Source organism: Aulonocara sp. 'chitande type north' Nkhata Bay, linkage group LG14, assembly GCF_057382095.1.
Source record: "Aulonocara sp. 'chitande type north' Nkhata Bay isolate Kocher_YH1m ecotype deep benthic linkage group LG14, A_spYH_male_GT1.1, whole genome shotgun sequence".
Classification (NCBI taxonomy): domain Eukaryota; kingdom Metazoa; phylum Chordata; class Actinopteri; order Cichliformes; family Cichlidae; genus Aulonocara; species Aulonocara sp. 'chitande type north' Nkhata Bay.
Window position 1 is genome coordinate 16178406 of NC_141357.1, and position 19781 is coordinate 16198186.

Genomic DNA, 19781 nt, shown 5'->3' on the forward strand with positions numbered 1-19781 from the left:
TCAAAAACGCCGCTACAACTACCGGGTTACTACAGGCTCACTAAACGCTACAAAGAAGTCCATCTGAAACACACGTTTCCATCATTAATTGCATTATATTTTACATTTTATTCAATAGACTGCTTCTAAAAGCTGACTAGATATGATTTTATTATTCTACTCCGGTGATCTATCCTGTTCACAAAGTAATGACACATTAATTGCTGAATTTTAAGAGGTAAGACAGAAATATTTATTTTTAGTCCAGAAAATCAGAGACAGAATATTTTTTTTGGATAATCAGTTTTTGTAATCACATACTTTGATAAGAGTCCTCACACATACATGAAGATTTAAACATATTACTCCAGTGCCGAAGTCACTTCATTGGCTCCCAGTTGAGTACAGGATAAACTATAAATCTTTCTATTAGTTGATAAAGCTTTCAATGGTTTTAACTTTTATGGTAAACCCATGAGATTACGCGTAGTAAAATATGGTATATACATATAAAATTGACATTGCTGTTAACATATTAAATACAGGATAAATTCTTATGTAAGCATGCTCAAATTGTCTTTCAGTTTGAAAGCATAATTTTACTTATTATTTTACTTATTATAGGGAATAGAGCAATTTTACACTGTGGTAATTTTATGTTTTTTTTCTGCAAAGAATACTGAAACAACATGCTCTAATAATAATTAAAAATAAAATAAAATAAAATAAAATAAAATAAAAATAATATTAACACCATGGGACTCAATATAACTCAGAGTTCTTAAGAAGATGTTATAGGATAAAGGAAATAAATCAGAGAGCAGTCAAACTGATATGCAGACTCAAACAGTTAAGTCATTGTTTTGCTCTTCGGTACAACAAGAACGAGTAAAAAGAGCACGTCTATGTCTGAGAGAGGGAGATTGGCTTTCTGACAAGAGACAGACAGACGCCTATAGGTGTCCATCCCACCCACCTTGTTTCAGTGGTTGCAGATCTACCTGTCGAAAGCACTTGCTGCAGATAATGGCAGCCTGTGTGCTGCTGAGGAGGGGAGTGTGATTGACTGGGATCGATTACGAGCGCTGCTGGGGTACATCTTTATGGAGCACACCTAGCTCAGCCAAAAGTCTTGCATCCTAAACTGTGGTGTAAAATGAGCTCATATACATGAAACGGAACTGTGGGAGCCTGAAAGGACTTTGGTCAGTTAAGAGAGCAGGCAAGTACAAGTTTGCATCATCTCCCTCAAGCAGCACAAGGTGGCAACTTTTGTTATTTTGACTTCATTTACAGGAAGGTTATTATTCTTACCCAAAATCCCAAATATGGTGAAATAGTCAGACTGAATTACTAGTCTGAAAGAAATATCTGACAGCACTTTGAAGATTGAGTTCAAACACGTGAACACGTTGGGACACCTCCAGAAAGCGTGTTACAAAGAGGTGTGGGTATGACAGATTGACTCTACATTTGGAAAGGATTTAGAGTGTCTAATGTGAGTGAAACTGAACCTATACAACACCTTACACTGAACAAGGACATGCCAGGAACAGAGTGATAGCCACCCTTTCCCATAAGTGTTTTTTAAGCTCTTTTTCAGTGCACAACAAAAATCTGTTTAATCTGTTTGATTTATAATAATAATAATAATAATAATAATAAGAATTTGTGGTAGCTTGTGGTAACAAGGTTTCTTTTTGACAGAAAATGTTGGAGCATAAACAGAGCCTGAAACTTTTGCAGCGTGGGAGAAACAAGCTCAAACAGGTGCACTTTGAGACATACTGATGCAGAATGTTCAGTGGCTTTAAAGAGCTGATCTGTTTCTCCAAACAGAAATGATGTGGAGGGAGACGTCGAAGGTCTGGCATGGACTGCTTCATGCTCAGCAACTGAATTCCAACCTAATTTTAACGGAAGAACAAATGCAGATATGTGAGGGTGTTCAAAGGCCTATTCCTTCTCACCCAAATAAAACTGAACAAACAAACGTGTTATTCCCACTTTACATTTTGTTGTACATTTTAAAAAATGTATCTAAAAAACTGAAAGAGATGATAACTAAAGAGGTTTTTTTAAACTTCTGGTTGATTTTTGAAAAGGCCATCCTGATTTCTGCAGCCTCCTGCACACCAAAAACCAGCTAAACCTTATTGTAGCAGGGTGAATTATAGCTCTATGGTTATTAGTAGAGCTGTCAAACTAAACATGTTATTTATTACACTAACAGCAAACAGTATCTTCTTACTCTTGCCTCAGGATACAAAAGTCTACTTTGCACCAAAAGCTTGTTGCTTCACAGCTAAGCTCCCCCCCCCTTGCTGCTCTGCACACCACAGTCCTTCATGCCAAAGTGTAAATATTATCTTTTGTATCTATCTAGACGGTGAGTTTGGCAACAGTGAAGTTACCTGATCCAGCCCGGTCTGCTTTAACCACACGTGACTGAGGATGTGACTGGCTTTGGAAAGGTGGCGGGCTGAGGTTTTTTCTTTCTTTCTATTTATGTTTTTGATAAAGAACCCTTTGTTTAAAAGAGACATCTGCTCTAATCTGCATCCACATACATCTATTAATTTATATCTCCAGGGGGCAGCGGCGAGGAGAGGTGAGGGAAAGTTTAACAGGCAGTGATGTCAGCGCAGGTTGAAACAGAAGACAGATCAATAAGATCTGCGCGACTGGAAATGCCACGTCTACCTGTTGAGGTTACATCACAACCCTTTCCACACGATATCTCCTCGAGAAACCTTTTTAGTGGAACTGTTCATAAACAAAAAAAAAAAGAAAAAAGAATGGCTCAGAGCACAGAGGCCTCTGTGCCTCACAACCTTTCCTTAAAACACTCAATCCAGTCTATATATAGTTCTTATTGTGCGGGCTCAAATCTCCAGGGTGAAACATTTAATAACACAGCCAAATAAGAACAATCAACAACTGTAGCTTTTAATGAGGTTAAAAGAAAACACAATTAAAAATGCATTATTTATCGTTTAATTACATGTAAGGTCATTAAAATGGGAATGTAATATATATATGGTTGCAACATTAACGAAATCGAAGACAGTAAGTGCAGCAAATGAGCAGTTTAAGTATCATTTTCACATCACATTTTCACCCAAACTGAAAACTCATAATTTAAAAAGTCCCCGGACTAAAAAAACAACAAAACAAAACAAAACAAAACAAAAACAAAAAACCCCGGTTCCACCCGTTCGTTTAAAATTAAGCTGGAACCTTTCCAAAGTAATATTTTAATGTGTTGGATACCATGCTGGGGAAAGCGATTCCCTTCATCAAGAGTTTTATACTTTTCGATTTTATTTCATGTTTAAAATCGTGTTTTCTTCTCATCTCCCTTCAACCCAAAACTGGTGACATGCGCCGAAAAACCCTTCACTTTTTGATACCAATAGACACACATGTGGGAAATCATTGATGAGGAAAGTTAACAAAGGATAATATTTTTTCTAGTACAATTTCAGAAGCAGATGCAAACTCGGTGAACGTTAATTGCATTAAAAAATGATCTGCGCATATCCGCGCATAACCTAGGATTCACAATATACGCAAATACACTTTTGTTTTTTGCTCATTTTCGGAAATGTGTTTGTCAGAGGAAGTATTTTAAGACTTATAGTTCACGCGTCATTTATTTTTTGGTCATTTAAACTTTGCAACTCTGAGAAATAATCCAAGTCTATTAACGTTTTTTTTTTTTTTACTTAGATACATCCACTGTGACGCAGACATTTGGGTAAATATTGCAGGATTTTTATCATTCATCGGGATTCTTTGGCTTTGCCTTTTGTTTCCAACAATTAGCAAACTATCTACAGCAATGTTTCAAATCTCACACACTGGCTGTCGGGACTGTATCTATTTCTCTATATTCCAAGACGACGGGCTCGGGCTGACTTGAGGGCAATAATTTGAAAAGTCACCGCAGCATCCTCCGAGGTCTGCATGACCGCTCTTGGGTAAAAACGTCGCCGCTGGTGTCTTGGAGGTGGCGCACTCCTCTTGACTAAACGTGGCGGCGCACGGTATGTGGTGAGAGTAAAAGTAGCTGGCTTGTCCGGAGATCATGTTAAAAGAGCACGGGTCTGTCAGCGGCAGCGTGCACGCGGGGATGGAGGCGGAGAAGGCGGTGCACGCGGCGCCGATCTGGTGGCGACGGGACTGCGCGCAACTGAGTCCGATGTAAGACATCTCCTGGTGCGTCTGCAAGAACCGGTCAGCGTCCGCAGCGTTTGCGCTCAGTCGGGCCCGCTGTGAGACCACTGACGTGGCGTGGTTGGAGAAGCGAGGGTGCGCGCTCAGATATGTCCCCGCGCCAAGGTGGGTGCGCACCGGCGCTTGGAGAGGTAGAAACGGCGGAACCGGCCAGTAAAACGAACTGGCTGCGGCCAGAGTGACGCTGGTTGCAGTGCCCGAGGGCATCACACGACCGCCTCCTCTCTTCAGCCCGAGCTTGGTCCTGGAGCCAGCTGCGGCTCTGCGGCGCAGTTTTCCCGATGTGCCACCTATGAAGACGTCCTCGCTGCAGGGGTCCAGCATCCAGTAGTTGCCTTTGCCGGGATCGTCGTAGTGGCGCGGCACTTTCACGAAACACTTGTTTAGGCTCAGGTTGTGCCTGATTGAATTTTGCCACCCTTGTCTGTTTTGCCGGTAGTACGGAAAGTTTTCCATGATGAACTCATAGATGCCGTTGAGCGTAAGCCGTCGTTCGGGACTTTGGCGGATCGCCATCATGATGAGCGCGTTGTAACTAAAAGGCGGTTTTTCGGGTTTGACGCTTTCTTCTGCCCCACCGGTTTTCCTCGATTCTTCCTTATTTCCTTCTCGTCTCCCAGTTACAGTCCCCGCTTTGGTTTCCACTTTGGCGCATTCTTTTGACTTTTCAAAGTTTTGATCATGGCTGGCTTTTGCAAGCTGGCTAGAGCGCACTTTCTGGGACTGAGAAGGAGACTCCTGGTCACCCATCACTCCTTCTCGTCTCCACAACAGGCTGCTGATGCTGAATGAAGACTTGTGGAATAATCGGCTTGAAGTTTTCACATCCTCAATCTCCATCCCAAAGGTTAAAAAACACTCTCGAAATTCTCAAAGCTGTCCGGAGATCACAGGAGAGCGCACCGCTGAACACACAGAGCAAAGATGCGTCGACTCAAAGTGGTAAAGAGCCAAAGACGCACGGGCCAGACAGCGTGACAACAAATGCGCATGATCACAGCAGCTCAGGACTCGTTACCTCCAAAACGACTCGCGTTGGTGTTTACTTTGTAACTGCGCATAAAAGAGAATCATCCTGGGACGTGTTGTGCGCATGTGTCCGTACTTTGAGTCAAGTGGTTCTATTTTAGTAAAAAGATAATTCATTTATTCCAGTGAAGAGTTAAACGCCTTTTATCCATAAAATCAAAGCAACGCACTAAAATATGACTCGTGTGATGTTTTTTCCCCATAAGCACCTATCAACCCCCCCAAAGAAAAATCTATAATAATTTGAGAATGAAAGGATGTGCCATGATACCAAACACACTGTGCCAAGGCGGGCTTGAACCCGGGATGACATGGATGTGCTGTCAATCTATGTGACTGATCAGTGAACTCTGGGGTGCAATTATAACACTTCCGTGACTCATGAAATTCAACACTCTCACACGCGCCTCACCCCCTGGGCTGGCCTCATCTTTCTCTCTCGTTTTTCTTCTTCTCTGCTTTCTCTCTTTGCGCACCTTAATCGACATCATAGGAGCCAATTTGGCAAAATGCCGATCAAGAGAATGAAGACGCTGTAGAGACCGAATGATCCTGTATATAACGGGCCAAAGACGAGCAGGCTAAAACGCAGAATGAAGGGCAAGATTATTACGCGTACCAGTTATTTCGTAATTTATACCAGCTCTGAGTTGCAAGCTTTTATGATGCAAACTTTTTTATTATTTCTGGGCAAAAATGTGGTAAAATTAAATAAACAGTAGCCAGAGATTCTCTGTAACTGAAAACTGCCTCCTTACTTCAAATTAAACAGTGTATTTGACTTAATCCATGCTTCTCTTAAATCTAATACAGTGAGTTTTCTCGGTTACTTGCTACATAATGCTAACCTTGACTTTTCTTAGTTTGAACAGTTGTCCACCGATGAAGAAAGCAGATAAATGTGTCGACACGTTAAGGTTTCGCTTGAATTGATTATTTTAGTGATAATGCATCAGTCATTTCAGACATGACGTATCCAGGTTTTGATTTTTTGTGGACATGCTTTGGAGTGTTCATGTCGCTGAGAACAGTGTTAAAGTTCAGCAGGCAACAGGCCACCATGACTGAGACTCCGGTGGCAACGAATGAGTTCCAGCCCCGTTAATGACCTAGGCTGTTGTTGAAATAGCACCTAATTAAAGCAGTGTCCTGTAGCAATGAAGCCTGTGGGGTCATAAATGACGAAACATGTAATGTTAATAGTGTGTACAAGCACTCCTAATGATATAAATTCATTAGGCTGCTCATAAACTCATTATCAGAGTTCACTTGTTTTTAAGGCACCTACACCATCCTGGTTTAAATGCATTTAAGTTAGAATTAAGCTGAGCACGCTTTGGCACGATACATCAAGTTCACGTGCCCTACTTGCATGTTACTGCAGTGCCAGATGTATGTATTCCTACTTAAGGAGGAATAGATCATTTAAAGAAAACCACATCATTATATTTTACATTGTGCTCTCCTCTCCAAGCAGAAGTCAGATTGCTTTTCTTCACTCTAAATATGTGACTGTCAATAAATCCTGCCAATAACTTTCTGCTATGATGCCTTTCCATCAGAAAGGGGATGAAATAGATCTGGTGTAAATGAATGTAAGACAGGGATATGAGTTTTTCCTGCTTGTTTTATTGTCTGAAAGGCCTTCACCTCTCCATGTCACACCGGTACAAACGATAAGTTCACGTGAGGTTCCTGAGTGATGTGGGCACTCCTTCAACCACAAGAAAGTGAAGCAGGGCCTAAGGGGCGATGAGTTATAGCCTTGTGTTATTTTCTATTCTACAAACAGCAGCAGGAGTGAACAAAAGGTCATCACACACACACACACACACACACACACACACACACACACACACACACACACACACACACACACACTGCAAATTCATATCAGGTTTTATAATTTAATATCTAATATCTGTTTTTTCACCACTTGGAAGGGGTGACACACAAACTCAATGCCTTTGCGTTACTTTGACTTAGTTTATTAAGTTTGTTGCTCAACAAACATTTAAAAAGATTCATGTATAGCCAGTGCAGTGATATCTAATATCTGTTCCGACAATGACAAGGTAATAATAATAAAAGAATAATATACATGCTTCTTGGTTGGATTATTGTTTCAAATTCTTCTCACAGAAGAAAGAAATCCATTTAATTTGATGAATCTATTAGAACTTACACAGCACTTCCCTTCCCTGTCTGAACACATTGAACTTTCACTGTAGCTGTGCCCTAGCATCTTGTTCAGTTACACTGATCATTGACAACAATAAAGTCTACTATATATTAGTCATGAAGACAAGGATTAGTCATACAGTCTAATACCTTTGCCATTTAGCCTGTTTGATAGGGCCCTCCTCCATAATCTGTGTGCTGCACAAGTGAGCACTTGTTGGGAATGTTTCTGGCACTGCAGAAAGCATGCATTGTTGTTTCAGCACTTACAATGCCCTTGATTCCATATCTTGTGTTGTTTACAGTGTTTTTTGCAGAGATATTTGAAGGACATTTGCATGAGAAAACAGGACTTGTAAAGATTGTTTGTTGTTCAATAATATACTTAATAATTATTCTGCGGTTTAACAAGTGTTGCTGCGATATGCCAGCATAGCTAACTGTGATAAAAAACTCTATTATTATTTTAATAATACACATATTCTATTTTTGTGAGCCCGTGGTCTCGCACACAAACATTCTTTTTTCTGCCTCTTGCAAGTGATTATTTCACCTGAGTGGCAGATGTTTGGTCTTGTTCACCTTTAGTTTACATTACCTTGAGGTGTAGTTGTTCTTTTTGCACAGTTATGGCTACAGTCTCACGGGCTTCTGCAACTGTTATTTTAACTTTAATCTGTTTGCCAAAAACGAAACAAAACACTCAATAAACAAACTAAAAGATAGCTTAGACAAGTAGCTTCTTGGAATTTCTTACAGATATTGTGATAATATCATTATCATTAACTCTTCTAACTACATACTAAAAAAAACCCCTTCACCCTGTGTGGTGTTTGTGATAGAGAAAAAGAGAAAATTCCTCGCATACGTAAAAAAAAAATCAAACAAACAATGAATCGAGTAATAAAAAGAAGCACTCTGAGACTGCAAACCTCTGCCAAGACAGCTCAGTTTGTGTGTTTTTAACTTTTAAAGGAACAATATTGTGTTTTTATTGTATTCTTTTTATTTTCTTTGTTCTTTTTAAACGTCCTTTAAGAAAAAATTAGTTAAGAGAAATTTGACAGATGTTTACTTTATACATTTACATTACATTTTAGAGAAGTAGATAATGAATAATAGGTACTGATTTGTAAATAATGGGACATGAATAACTTATTATATAATAGGATACTACAATATATTTCTAACTAACTAGGAAGCTCATTGTCTTTGTCTCAATTCTCTCTTTAAATATAAAACACATTTCTGAGGTCAGCATAAAAGAAAGGCGGATGTGAAATTTAAAAGCCAAACTATAATGTGATATTTCGAATCCCCATACACCTGAGTTATTTCCTGATTGTTGCCAATACAAACAAAGGCAGCAGAATTTTAAGTACAACTTTAAAGATACAAGACATTTTATAAAAATTTGACCTTGTAGAAGAGGTCAGAGGTCCACAATAACTTAGAATCCCCATATATTATTCCCTATATGCCTATATGTTGTCAGCACTAAGTTTTAAATAGCTCTATATAGAATTTTCTTTTACTTTGATCTTCAGCTTAGTCTGCTGATCTCGAAGATGCAACAAATGTGACACAATTTGAAATCTTTACGGTGCTTTCTATATGTTGACATCACACAGCAATTATAAGAATCATAGCTTTTAAATTATAAGACTTTTTGTCAATTCTTAACCAATTAATCATTGAGTTTCCAGTTGCACTTCTAAACAGATAAAGCCTGCGTTATTCTCATCCCATGCAACGGCTCCCTCTGCTGTAAAAGAAAGCTCTGACAGGCTGTGAAAACAGACTCTTCCTGCTAACAGATAATAAAAAATATAATAATGTGCAAATAATATGCATATAATGTGACGAGGAAAAAAGAAACCTGAGCATTAGTGTCGGATCTAGAAAGCTTCTTCCTCCTAACACCTTGCTTACTTCACAGAAGCTGGTCATGGGGTCTGTGTGCAATTTAAGGAAGGGGTGCAATTTCTCAAAACACTGACAAATCGTCTGCGAGGTTCACGACGTGCTCCTCAGTCGTGGCAGTGCGGCGTAAAGCTTTTCTCCTGGACACGCTGTGTTTCCCAGATCTCTGTGTCCATACAGGCCAAACCCAGGCTGTAGAAATCCTGCGGAAACTCCAGACTGCAGCAGCTGTTTCACCGCAACGACTGCTTTTTCACTCGGCGTCTCATCTGCAATGAAAACAAGAAGTAGCTTTATCATTATATGGAGAATAATGTGCAATATCCAATGTGTGTGTGTGCTTGTTGTATTAAAATTACCCTGCTTTTATGATCTTTTCCTATGATACAAGGTGCGGTTACTAAATAAAGATTAACGTTTGTATTGCACACACAGGCCCAGCCTTATCATTTTATGTCTACACCCTGAACAACATGCTCTTGTATATGATACACACAAAATAAGGAGTGCTTACTGTTGAAATTCCCCATGAAGGCAATTCCCAGTGAGTCACTGTTGTGGTCCTTGGCATGTGCGCCCATCACACCCCAGCCACGACCCTCGAACACAGTCCCATCTCCAGCAACAAGAAAACTAAACATTGAAGAAGTACAGGTAAGCTTTGATAACAAAACCAAACATTTGCACACAGTTCTTGTGCACTAACAGAGAAACTCACTTGTATCCAATATCATCAAACTTTCTGTCTTTCATGTGGTATCTCTGAATACTGACAAGGCTGGCTTTGCACTCAGCCAGGCCTTTGCAGCTTGGGTAGGCAGTGTGGTGGATAACAACTCTTCGGGCAGGTCCTTTCAGAGCCTTGGTTTGTTTGGCAGCGGCTGCTCCCCACTCTTGCCTTGAAACAATGCTCACTGAAACAGATTGAAATCAATCAAATTGATACTCAGCATTCATAAAAGAAAATCTAATTAGTAAACCAGAAACCATCCTTAGTGCAAAGCTGTCTGTTTCCATACCTTGTCGGTCCATGGCGTCCCACAAAGCAGACTAACTCGTGGCAAGTAGTGCAGCTCCTTTATCAAAGAGCCTGTTTCAAGGGGTGTGGTTTTGGGAAGTACACCTATTATGTACTTAATGAGCACGAGTTATTTTCCCACTAGTTTTACCAGCCGAGCAATAATTTACAGTTGCCCAACAAGATGTCTGGAATATACGTGCTTAAAAAAGAAGGAAGTACAACACAGTATTTCCTGAATGTTGCACAGCTAGAGAAAACCTCTGATTTTTCACACGCATAACTACTAACTAACATTACAAAATCAGTAGCACGGAGGAAAAAAGACAAGCCGTGTCATGATCTTCAAATTTAGGAGTAGTCTGAAAACTGAGAAAGTCCATGAAGTGTCACTGGTGCTTTAAGAAACTGACTTGACTCATCAAAAATTACTCCCGTTTACTTGTTAATGTAATGTATTAGATGCATTTCCCAGTTGGACTGAGAGCAGACCTGTAGCTACAGCTCGGGTCTGAAGTTTGTATCCACTCATTGCAAATTACCCTCTAAATCCAAAACTTGCCATGAATTTCAGGGGAATTTTGGGGATTTGAATGACTTCTTTGGACTGTTCTTTTTCCAGGGTGGAATGATTGTACACCATTTATCTTTAATTACTTTAAAACAACAACAGAAACCTAGGATTTCTGTCAACAACAAGACTGTGGACAGAAATCAAAGGTTTTCATCGCTACCAAAGATGAACACACTTGATACACACACACACACACACACACACATATATAACATAATGGGTAAAACCACATGGAGTTTGTAACCAAATAACAAGACGTGTAGATTACATTATCAAATTCTTATTAAAGTTGCCAACTGTACATTTATTTGGCTCATCTCTGCTGCGAATATGTTCAGCATTAAGCGAATGAGTCAGCTACAGTCTCAAGACATTTTGTGAATATTGGGGATGTGCACTGGTTACATGTGATTTGTGGTCTAAATTTTCAGCTGTTGTGACTCAAAGGAAAACACACAACCAGTCTTGTGTTTCATGGTTTTAACCCCCACTAATCATTAACAGTCTAGGCTGGAAACAGGAAGTGAATATCTATACCGACTTCTCTACTTGGAAGTCAGTTGGTTTGATTTGAAGGTGAACTTGTGTGCGAGTTGGCGAGGTTTCCCGGCCTATAGTTAAAAATATTTAGGAGCATTATCTGATCACTGATTCTTGCTATTCTCAAAAACCCAGAAATACTGATTGAGTGACTCAGACCAAATCAGGAGTAATTCATTAAAAACAAACAAACAAACTCTAATAACTCTTTTATATTAACTGTTGTATCCTGGTTTTACATTTATGTGTTACTTAGTCTTGATATAACCTTAATTATGTAACGAAATAACTATTATTATACAAAAGATTCTCAAAATGTAGCCAGGGTGTCACTCAGAGATGGAGTGCATGAAGAGTTTCACAATTATTAAGACTCAAGAGATGTTTGAAAACATGTTTTAATCTAACAATACACATTTGAAAATGACAAGCGCTAAAAAGCACAACAGCAAAACTGATGACATTATATTCACAACATGGTGACAGATATGAGTGTCCATACAACAATAACAGAGGGGTCAGCAATGCTGCTATTTTATAAAGCCAAATGCATTCACTGTAGACACAGACCCAGATTGATACTGTACGAGTGCTGACAGCAACAGCATAGAAGCAAGTGCTAGACCTCTTTATTATCAGAAGGCTTCACTCTGTCCACCGGTGTCCACAGTGAGGCGCCGTGCACACGTAGTACAGTCGCATAGCATCCTGTGTGGGGAAACACACAAAAATGTGTCAGTCAAAACAAACGATTTTAATAAATACCTCTCTCAAATATATATTCTGGATTAATAATGTGGTGCCTTCTGAAAAGCAGGGGCTAAGAAGAATGTATTAGCTTTGTATTTTTGACATGGGGAAAGATTTTTTTATATTTTATTTTTATATATATATATATATCAGCTTGTGCAGATATAGAGAAAGCGCATAGGTTGCAATTACCTCAGCCTTCATACTGTGAGACTGGAAGAACACCGCCTCCTTGTGACCACATCTGAGAAGAGAAACGGTGAAAGAAAAACGTTATAAAAGTGTTACCACCATCAGAGCCACAACATCTCATTCCACAGTCTATTAAAGTTGAAATGGCTTGTGGAAACCTACAATGACCACCAACAGTTTATTTCAGGGCAGGCTGAACCTTTATCCAGATTTCCTCTGTCTACGGTGACCGTCTAAATAATTACTTGATATGTTGTTAGTGTGCCTCAAGGAGACATAAAGTAATTATAAAATGTAGACACACGAGAGCAGGGATGTGGTTAAATATAATGCTTTTACGCTGAGACCCCAGTGATGTAATCTACGCTCCATCCGTTTTGCATGACCATACGCTCAGTTAGTCTCACGACATGCAGATTAAACAACGCTCTGCTGCTTAAATAAGGAAGTATGCTGTGTCAGTAATTATTGACTCTGCACTTATTTTTAGAATTACACATTTCACTTGCTACTTAAAAAGTGTATGGGTAACAATGCCGTTTTACAAATCATGATGCCTTTTAATAAATATTTTGCAGTAGAAGCACTTAGGAATTACAGACCTTTAAAAAAAACACAAACAACAACAAAACATAATTACTCCAAAATTGGATAAGCATTTTTGCAGCCAGGTGGTCAATTATACAGTCAGAACTAAAGTGGAAGATCATGAGATTATTATCATGAATGTAAATACAGAGGTTCCACAAAATGGTCTAAACGTCTGATTACACTCAAAAAGCAAAAAGCCAGATTCGATTTTGCCACACGCTCTAAAAGAGCCCACTCACATCAGGGAAAAAAAGTATCTGGACACATGAAACCAAAATGAATTTGTACCAGAATGACGGGAAGAGAAAAGTAGTAGCTCATGACCTGAAGTATATCACATTATTTGTCAAACATGGTGGAGGCAGTGTTATGGCATGGGCATGTAAAGCTGCTAGTGGAACTGGATCACTGCAATTTATTGATTAAGCAAACAAGGCTATAGTCTCTGCTCGGATTCAGCTGAATCCTGAAAAACTGATTGGACAGCACTTCACAACGGAAGAGGATAATGACCTTAAAACCCTTAAAAACATCAACAGGAGGTGAAGCATGGGCGCTGAGGGAGGTCAGTAGGTATGGTAAAACTTACTTAGGGCAGGGGTGGTCTTCTGTTCTTGGCAGTGTTGGGTCCTGAGATACATCAGCGATGATTTGTGTGAGTTCACTGGGAAAAAAATGAAAGCATGAGGTTTAGAGCTCATCGACTGACATGACCTATGAATGCAATCTAAAATTCTAGTACTGTGCGCACTACAAAAGGAAGCCCACATGCAAAAAATGCTAATGTTTTTTCCTAAAGATTAGCCATTCAGTAGTGGCGCAACGGATCAAAAATCTCACGGTTCGGATCGGATCACGGTTTTAAAGTCACGGATCGGATCAATTTTCGGATCGGCAAAAATAGAAAAAAAAAGACAAAAATTCTACTCGCCGTTTACTTATTTAAGTATATTTTCCCTATTAAAAAACATTCAACTGAAGACTCATTCCACGCACTTATATAAAAACAAATTAAGGTGCAATATGGACATTATGGACCATGCTGGGCAGCCTCTGCATCCTCTGCACACAGCCATAAACAACCAGAGGAGTCTGTTCAGTAACAGGTTGCTTCTCCCAAAGTCAAGGACCAGCAGACTTAAAAAGTCCTTTGTCCCACACGCCAACAAACTGTTTAACTCCTCGCTGGAGGGGAAATGGGGACAGAGGAGGGGGGAACAAGTAGCTGTAGTGCCTTTTCACCGTGCAATAGTTTTTGTTAATATCCAACAGTGTAATAGACTCACAATACTTAAAATGTGCCGTTCCCTTGTATTCTAATTCCTATTTATCCCTTTTGTATTCTCTGTATTTATAAATGTGTATATATGGTATATTTCTGCTCACATTCTGCAACTTCTGTTGGTGCTGTGCTACTGGAAACTGAATTTCCCGGAGGAACCCATCCGAGGGATAAATAAAGTTTCATCTAATCTAATGTAATCTATAGGGCAGTACAGGGCTTTGTATCTACCACTCCGCTGTGATAACGAGCGGTCACGGTCACGTGACTTTCCGTTGCCCTGGAGCTCCACCCATTTGTAGTTTGAGCAACAGAAGATGCCTGGGACAGTTCAGCCATAACTTTAAACTTCTCCTGCTCATACATGCTTGGAACGATCTTGTCACTGAAGTGGACGCGCAACGAGATATCATAGCGTGGCTCAAGCACGTTCATCACAGTTTAAACCCCTTGTTTTGCACAACAGACGACGGCCTCCCGTCTGCAGCTAAAAAGCCCATTAGCGTTAGTAATAGCTTTAGCCCGGTCGGACTGGGCAGCAAAGGGCTGCTTAAATGCCACAAACTCCTCTGCTCCGCTACTTGGACCGCTAGCGCTGGCCATAACTACCGCTTGACAGACTGACCATGCGCACCATACACATACTTTTTTTTTTCTTTTTCGAATCTTCGGATCACGTGCGTACCGAACCGTGGAGTGGGATTGGTTCGGATTTCGGATCAACCGTGATCCGTTGCACCACTACCATTCAGTATGTGTGAGTACACATAAAAACACTGCTTTGTACTGTCTGAAATTGTACACAGAAAATCTTTTGTGCATATTTGGAGAAATCAATCAAATCTGTGTGGCTGAATGGGTCTACACAGCGCATTTAACCCTAGATGTCATAACAGTTTTGGTTGCATTCAGAAGTGCTGCAGTGATTGAATAGGAAGTTATCGCCCACTTTAATGTGTGACTCAGTCTGTAATGGAAAATGACGAATTATTCAAATTGAGGAAATAAAACATTTGCTAATTTATGTTGTATTGTGGTTACTTACTCAACCTCATGGGTGATTTTATTGACGTAGATACAGCTGTTGTCTGCCTCTTGTTGGTAGTCACAGTTCCTGCACTGTTTGAGATCAAGATATTTTTTTGTTAAAGAGCAGGACATTCAGTACAATAATTACAGACTTATTGTGGTACTCTTCTTGTATCACAACAATCTTCCTTTAAACTCTTCCATTACATATGGTTTTACAACGTTTTATACAATACATTACAATAAAATGTATGTCTTAAATCAGAGGTCGTTTGGAGTCGTTTATTATCGGGCCGCGAGAGTTGAGGCTCGGGTGTGAAATTTAGAGTTTTCAGGATTTTTATCGTTAACTTGGTTTCCCCAGATCTTTTCCCGTGTTGTAGTTGTGTGTCTTATTTTGAAAGCAATATTTACACGTTACCATAGCGAACAGAGAGCATTAAGGGGCAGAGAGGAGGACGTCACTCTCAATGTTGTTGGCCCATTTCAGGAGGACGCTGCTAATGAAGTTACACAATTACACAGTAAATCCTCATTTAATTATTATATTTACAAAATAACCCAGCTTTTGTGTCATTTTATTTGTTGTATTTATCCGCAACACCTTAAAGGCCGATCTGTGAAAATATTGTCTGATATTAAACCGGTCCGTGGTGCAGAAAAGGTTGGTGACCGCTGTCTTAAATAACTATTTGTCAGTCCGGAGTTTCTCTGTCCACTTAGGTTAGTATTTATCATCTATGTAACCACTTGGGGTACCTTAAGGTTCTGTATTAGGTCCCATTTCATTATATATTTCTCTTTTTGGAACCCATTTTTAAAAAGTACAGCATCGACTTTCATTGCTTTGCAGATAATTAGCTTGTATTCAGGCTCTGGTAGTACTGTCTAAGTGATGTTCAATCATAGATGGAGATAAACTTGTCAAAAAACAAAAACGAACCAGAATTAATTTTTTTTTTTTTTCTGGGCATCCCAATCATTAAGATGGAAAGGAGAGCTCCATCAGTCTTTGAGCTTTTTACTATCACCTGGTTGCAAGGAATCTTGGTGTGATATTTGACTGTGCTTTTAGATCTGCTGTTAAGACAAGCCTTTTTCAATGAGGGCTCCTTGGTAAGGTGAAGGCGTACCTCCCTCCACATGACGTTGTTTTTTTGTTTTGTTTTGTTTCAACCCAATTATATTTACTGTTTCCCAGTGCTGAACAATACCTGGCACCCACTCCATGACATGGCCAGTAACAGGAGAATGTTTAGTTAGAGACAAATGCACCACTGAACAACAGAGGAAATTAGGGGTGGGTTTTGATAATCGATTTATCGATTAAAATCGATTCTAGCTTGGATAACGTGATATCGATTCATTAAAATCCTGAACCGATTTTTTTAATATTAATTTATTTTGCCCGAAACACCAGAATCTCAGGTTAAACCTCACTAAATTTCAACAACCACCAAACAGCTAAAACAGTAACTGAGAGCAGGAACACGGATTCTGCACAAAGATGTAAACACAAAGCGCGGACCCGCCGACGGATCAGAATCAGTGAGATGTCGCCTTTCTCACCCGACGGCACGGACACGAGCTGAAAGCCGACAGCTCGCTGATTCTGATGTTTCGGCAGGTCCGCGCTTTGTGTTTACGCCCTTTTTGCGCTGATTCTAAAGCTGTTAGTTTTATCTCTCTCCAAACAATATTGACTGAACCAGCAGCAAAGGAAGATCCAAACTACGCTTCACAAAAACATCGTCATGAATTCCCTCTGACTTTTGCCGTTTTTGCTTCCACCACACTTCATGCACAGCTCTCTCTCTCTCTCGCTTTCTCTCCGTACTTCAAGAACAGTTTCCCGTCTAAAAATCTGTTTTCTGCATTATTCGCTTGCTTGCTACGCACAAGTCTACCGTTGTTTACAGCGCTGTCGGCCGCTGTTTTTTTCCCTTTTACTTACTTCCGAAAAGAAAACCTAATTTCTGCTGTTCAATAGGCTTCTGAACAAATGTAAACTTTTTAAAATTATGCAAAATGCAAAACGTTTAGCTGTGTCTGTAATAAAACCGCTGTAACTTCAGAGGTAATGTTCATTAATTAATGGTTTTCTTTCGTTTTTGATGTACTGCAGAATATTTTTATAAAATCCCAGGCCAGGAAAATCACCCTCATGTTTTTCTGTGTTTTATCCTCAGTTACTTTGACACAAAGGCATCTGCTGTGATGCTCACACCTTTGATAAAGTCTTGCGAGTGTCAGTTTCCTTTTTATAGATACAAAAATATGTAAATGTACTGATCTGAATTATAATATTTCTGACTGTCTGAGGCAAAATTTCCCAGATTTAAATTGAATCGAATCAAATGGAATCGAATTGGGACCTTGTGAATCGGAATCGAATCGATTCTAGAAATCAGTGATGATACCCAGTCCTAGAGGAAATCACTCCTGCCTGTACAACTCCTCCAACTAATGTACAGTACACCGTGCAATAGTTACATCCTCTACAGTGAAAATAATAAAGTTTTACAGCTGTTTTGCAGCATTTAAAAATTCGGTAATTCTGTAATATTCTGGATTTTTATAATTAAGCTATTTGTATATATTAGAGCTATTTCTTATATTTTGTAATATATCAAATTATTTAATTTAGTTTAGTCTCACATAAAACACCAGCAACTGCAACAATAATATGCAATAATCAGCCCAGCATTATCACAACCTTTAGAAAAAAAATCCCAACACCAAGATCGTAGACATCAGTTTTCAAGTAGATCAAACAGGGTTCCAAAGTTTTACAAAGCATTGGACTTTTGAACGTGATATGAACATAAGATATTCTGTTTTCAGCCTCGATGTATTTTTCACTTCTAATCATACACTAGACCAGTACGTCTGCAGCTTATGACAACACCAAACACAATGAGTTAGGGTACTAATTTCTGCCTTGCATTTCAAGCAAAAGACTGGGGTTGAAACTATGTCCATGGTTGAGATTATTCTGTGTAAAATCTGTAATTGCATTGGTTTGGGATGATTACAAACAAACTGATAAAGCATATTTTCATACATCTTTCCACTCACTACTATTGACCATGACAGAAAGGTTCCTTTCCCTTTCATCTCTAAGTGAGTGATGCTTGTTAACCTTGTCCCAAAATCAAAGGATTCAGCTATTCAGTTCTTATATATATATATATACACACACACACACACACACACACACACACATATATTCATTGTATAGCGTCTACAGCACTTTGGTCAACTAGTTTTTAATGTGCTATAAACTCTGATTGTATTCACCGATTGTAACATAAGGGGTGTAAAATAAGCAAACTATGGAAAATTAAAACTAAAGCTGTAATTTTAACCATTCGTTTTATAATCCGGACTGTTAGAAGAGTGTTGCTGTATCGTGGATTAGCTAACTTAAAAGAAAGTAGCACTAATACTTATTGGTTAACACACACGTGAGGAGCACAAACTTACGGCATACAGCAGGATGCGGTTCTCCTTGTCTTCTTTAGGATACAACATGTTGTTACTGGAAGACAAAGCCAAGTGGTTAATGGGTTTTCATTTCAATTATGCGTACGTATTCCTTCAGTTCATACAATATTATGTTAATGTGCGTCTAGCTTATTTTAGCTAGCCGGCTACGTCAACGTATACGTCCTCTAAAACAGACAAACGCTCACCATTCTTGACAAAACCGTATGCCAACAAATCCCGGCTCGTACGTCCCACCGTCTAAATCCATCAGAGAAACGATTTATTGTGGACAAAAGTAATGAACTCAATTAATTTCAAATGTTGTTAATGTCTACCGCCTCACTCCTCAAGTTTAAAAACAGACCATATGCGCATGCGTAAACGATTTTGGCTCTGCCTTTTTTTCCAAATAGCGCCTACAAATGGCTGGAGGACAGAATAGGCACTGATACACATTTGCAGACCTGTTATATTAGTCAAAAGATGCACAGAAGTGAAGCAATGCATGTACAAGCGAAGGGTTTAAATTGCTTACTTAATTTTGCATGTGTCTAGGTTAGATGAGTGAACCCAGTAGACTTATTTTAAAAACATCACACATTTCCACTTCTTCTGGTTATTGTTGCATTACCGTAGTGTATTTACCTTACAATATAAAGCACCTCGGGGTGAATGTTGTTGTGATTTGGTGCTGCAGTATATAAAGAAAGTTGAACTGAACTAAAAAAAGAAAAAAAAAGAATTGCTCTAAGGTTTTTGTTTTGTATTGTGCAAGTGTGTGTTGTCACCAAGCAATTCCACCCTCTCCTCCAAATTTGGTAACTAGTGTCTAAGAAACAAAGCAAAGCAATGACAAAAAGTTGACGACAATGATGCTAGACTCGAAGTTTTTAAATAGCAACCCACAAATTGAGTGCGTAAACTCATAGTCACTACATCTATCTCTTTAAACAGCCTGTGGTAAG

At 39.3% G+C, this 19781-nt stretch overlaps 3 protein-coding genes across 3 annotated transcripts; all 3 read right to left on the reverse strand.

The window, feature by feature from the left end:
• Positions 1 to 2949: 2949 nt before the first annotated feature.
• On the reverse strand, positions 2950 to 5497 carry foxg1c (forkhead box G1c). Its single transcript, XM_086262792.1, has one exon. The coding sequence runs from the start codon at positions 5056 to 5058 to the stop codon at positions 3862 to 3864; it is 1197 nt and encodes a 398-aa protein (XP_086118918.1). The 5' UTR covers positions 5059 to 5497; the 3' UTR covers positions 2950 to 3861.
• Positions 5498 to 6736: 1239 nt separating this feature from the next.
• Positions 6737 to 11726, reverse strand: pglyrp5 (peptidoglycan recognition protein 5). Its single transcript, XM_086261224.1, has 4 exons — positions 10371 to 11726; positions 10070 to 10265; positions 9866 to 9984; positions 6737 to 9620 (listed from the first exon to the last, which is right to left on the reverse strand). Exons 1-4 carry the CDS (start codon positions 10381 to 10383, stop codon positions 9445 to 9447), a joined length of 504 nt encoding a protein of 167 aa, XP_086117350.1. The 5' UTR covers positions 10384 to 11726; the 3' UTR covers positions 6737 to 9444.
• A 137-nt stretch (positions 11727 to 11863) lies between these two features.
• Positions 11864 to 19202, reverse strand: polr2i (RNA polymerase II subunit I). The gene is made up of 6 exons (XM_086261226.1): positions 19023 to 19202; positions 18814 to 18868; positions 15344 to 15417; positions 13606 to 13680; positions 12426 to 12477; positions 11864 to 12191 (listed from the first exon to the last, which is right to left on the reverse strand). Exons 1-6 carry the CDS (start codon positions 19082 to 19084, stop codon positions 12129 to 12131), a joined length of 381 nt encoding a protein of 126 aa, XP_086117352.1. The 5' UTR covers positions 19085 to 19202; the 3' UTR covers positions 11864 to 12128.
• Positions 19203 to 19781: the final 579 nt, after the last annotated feature.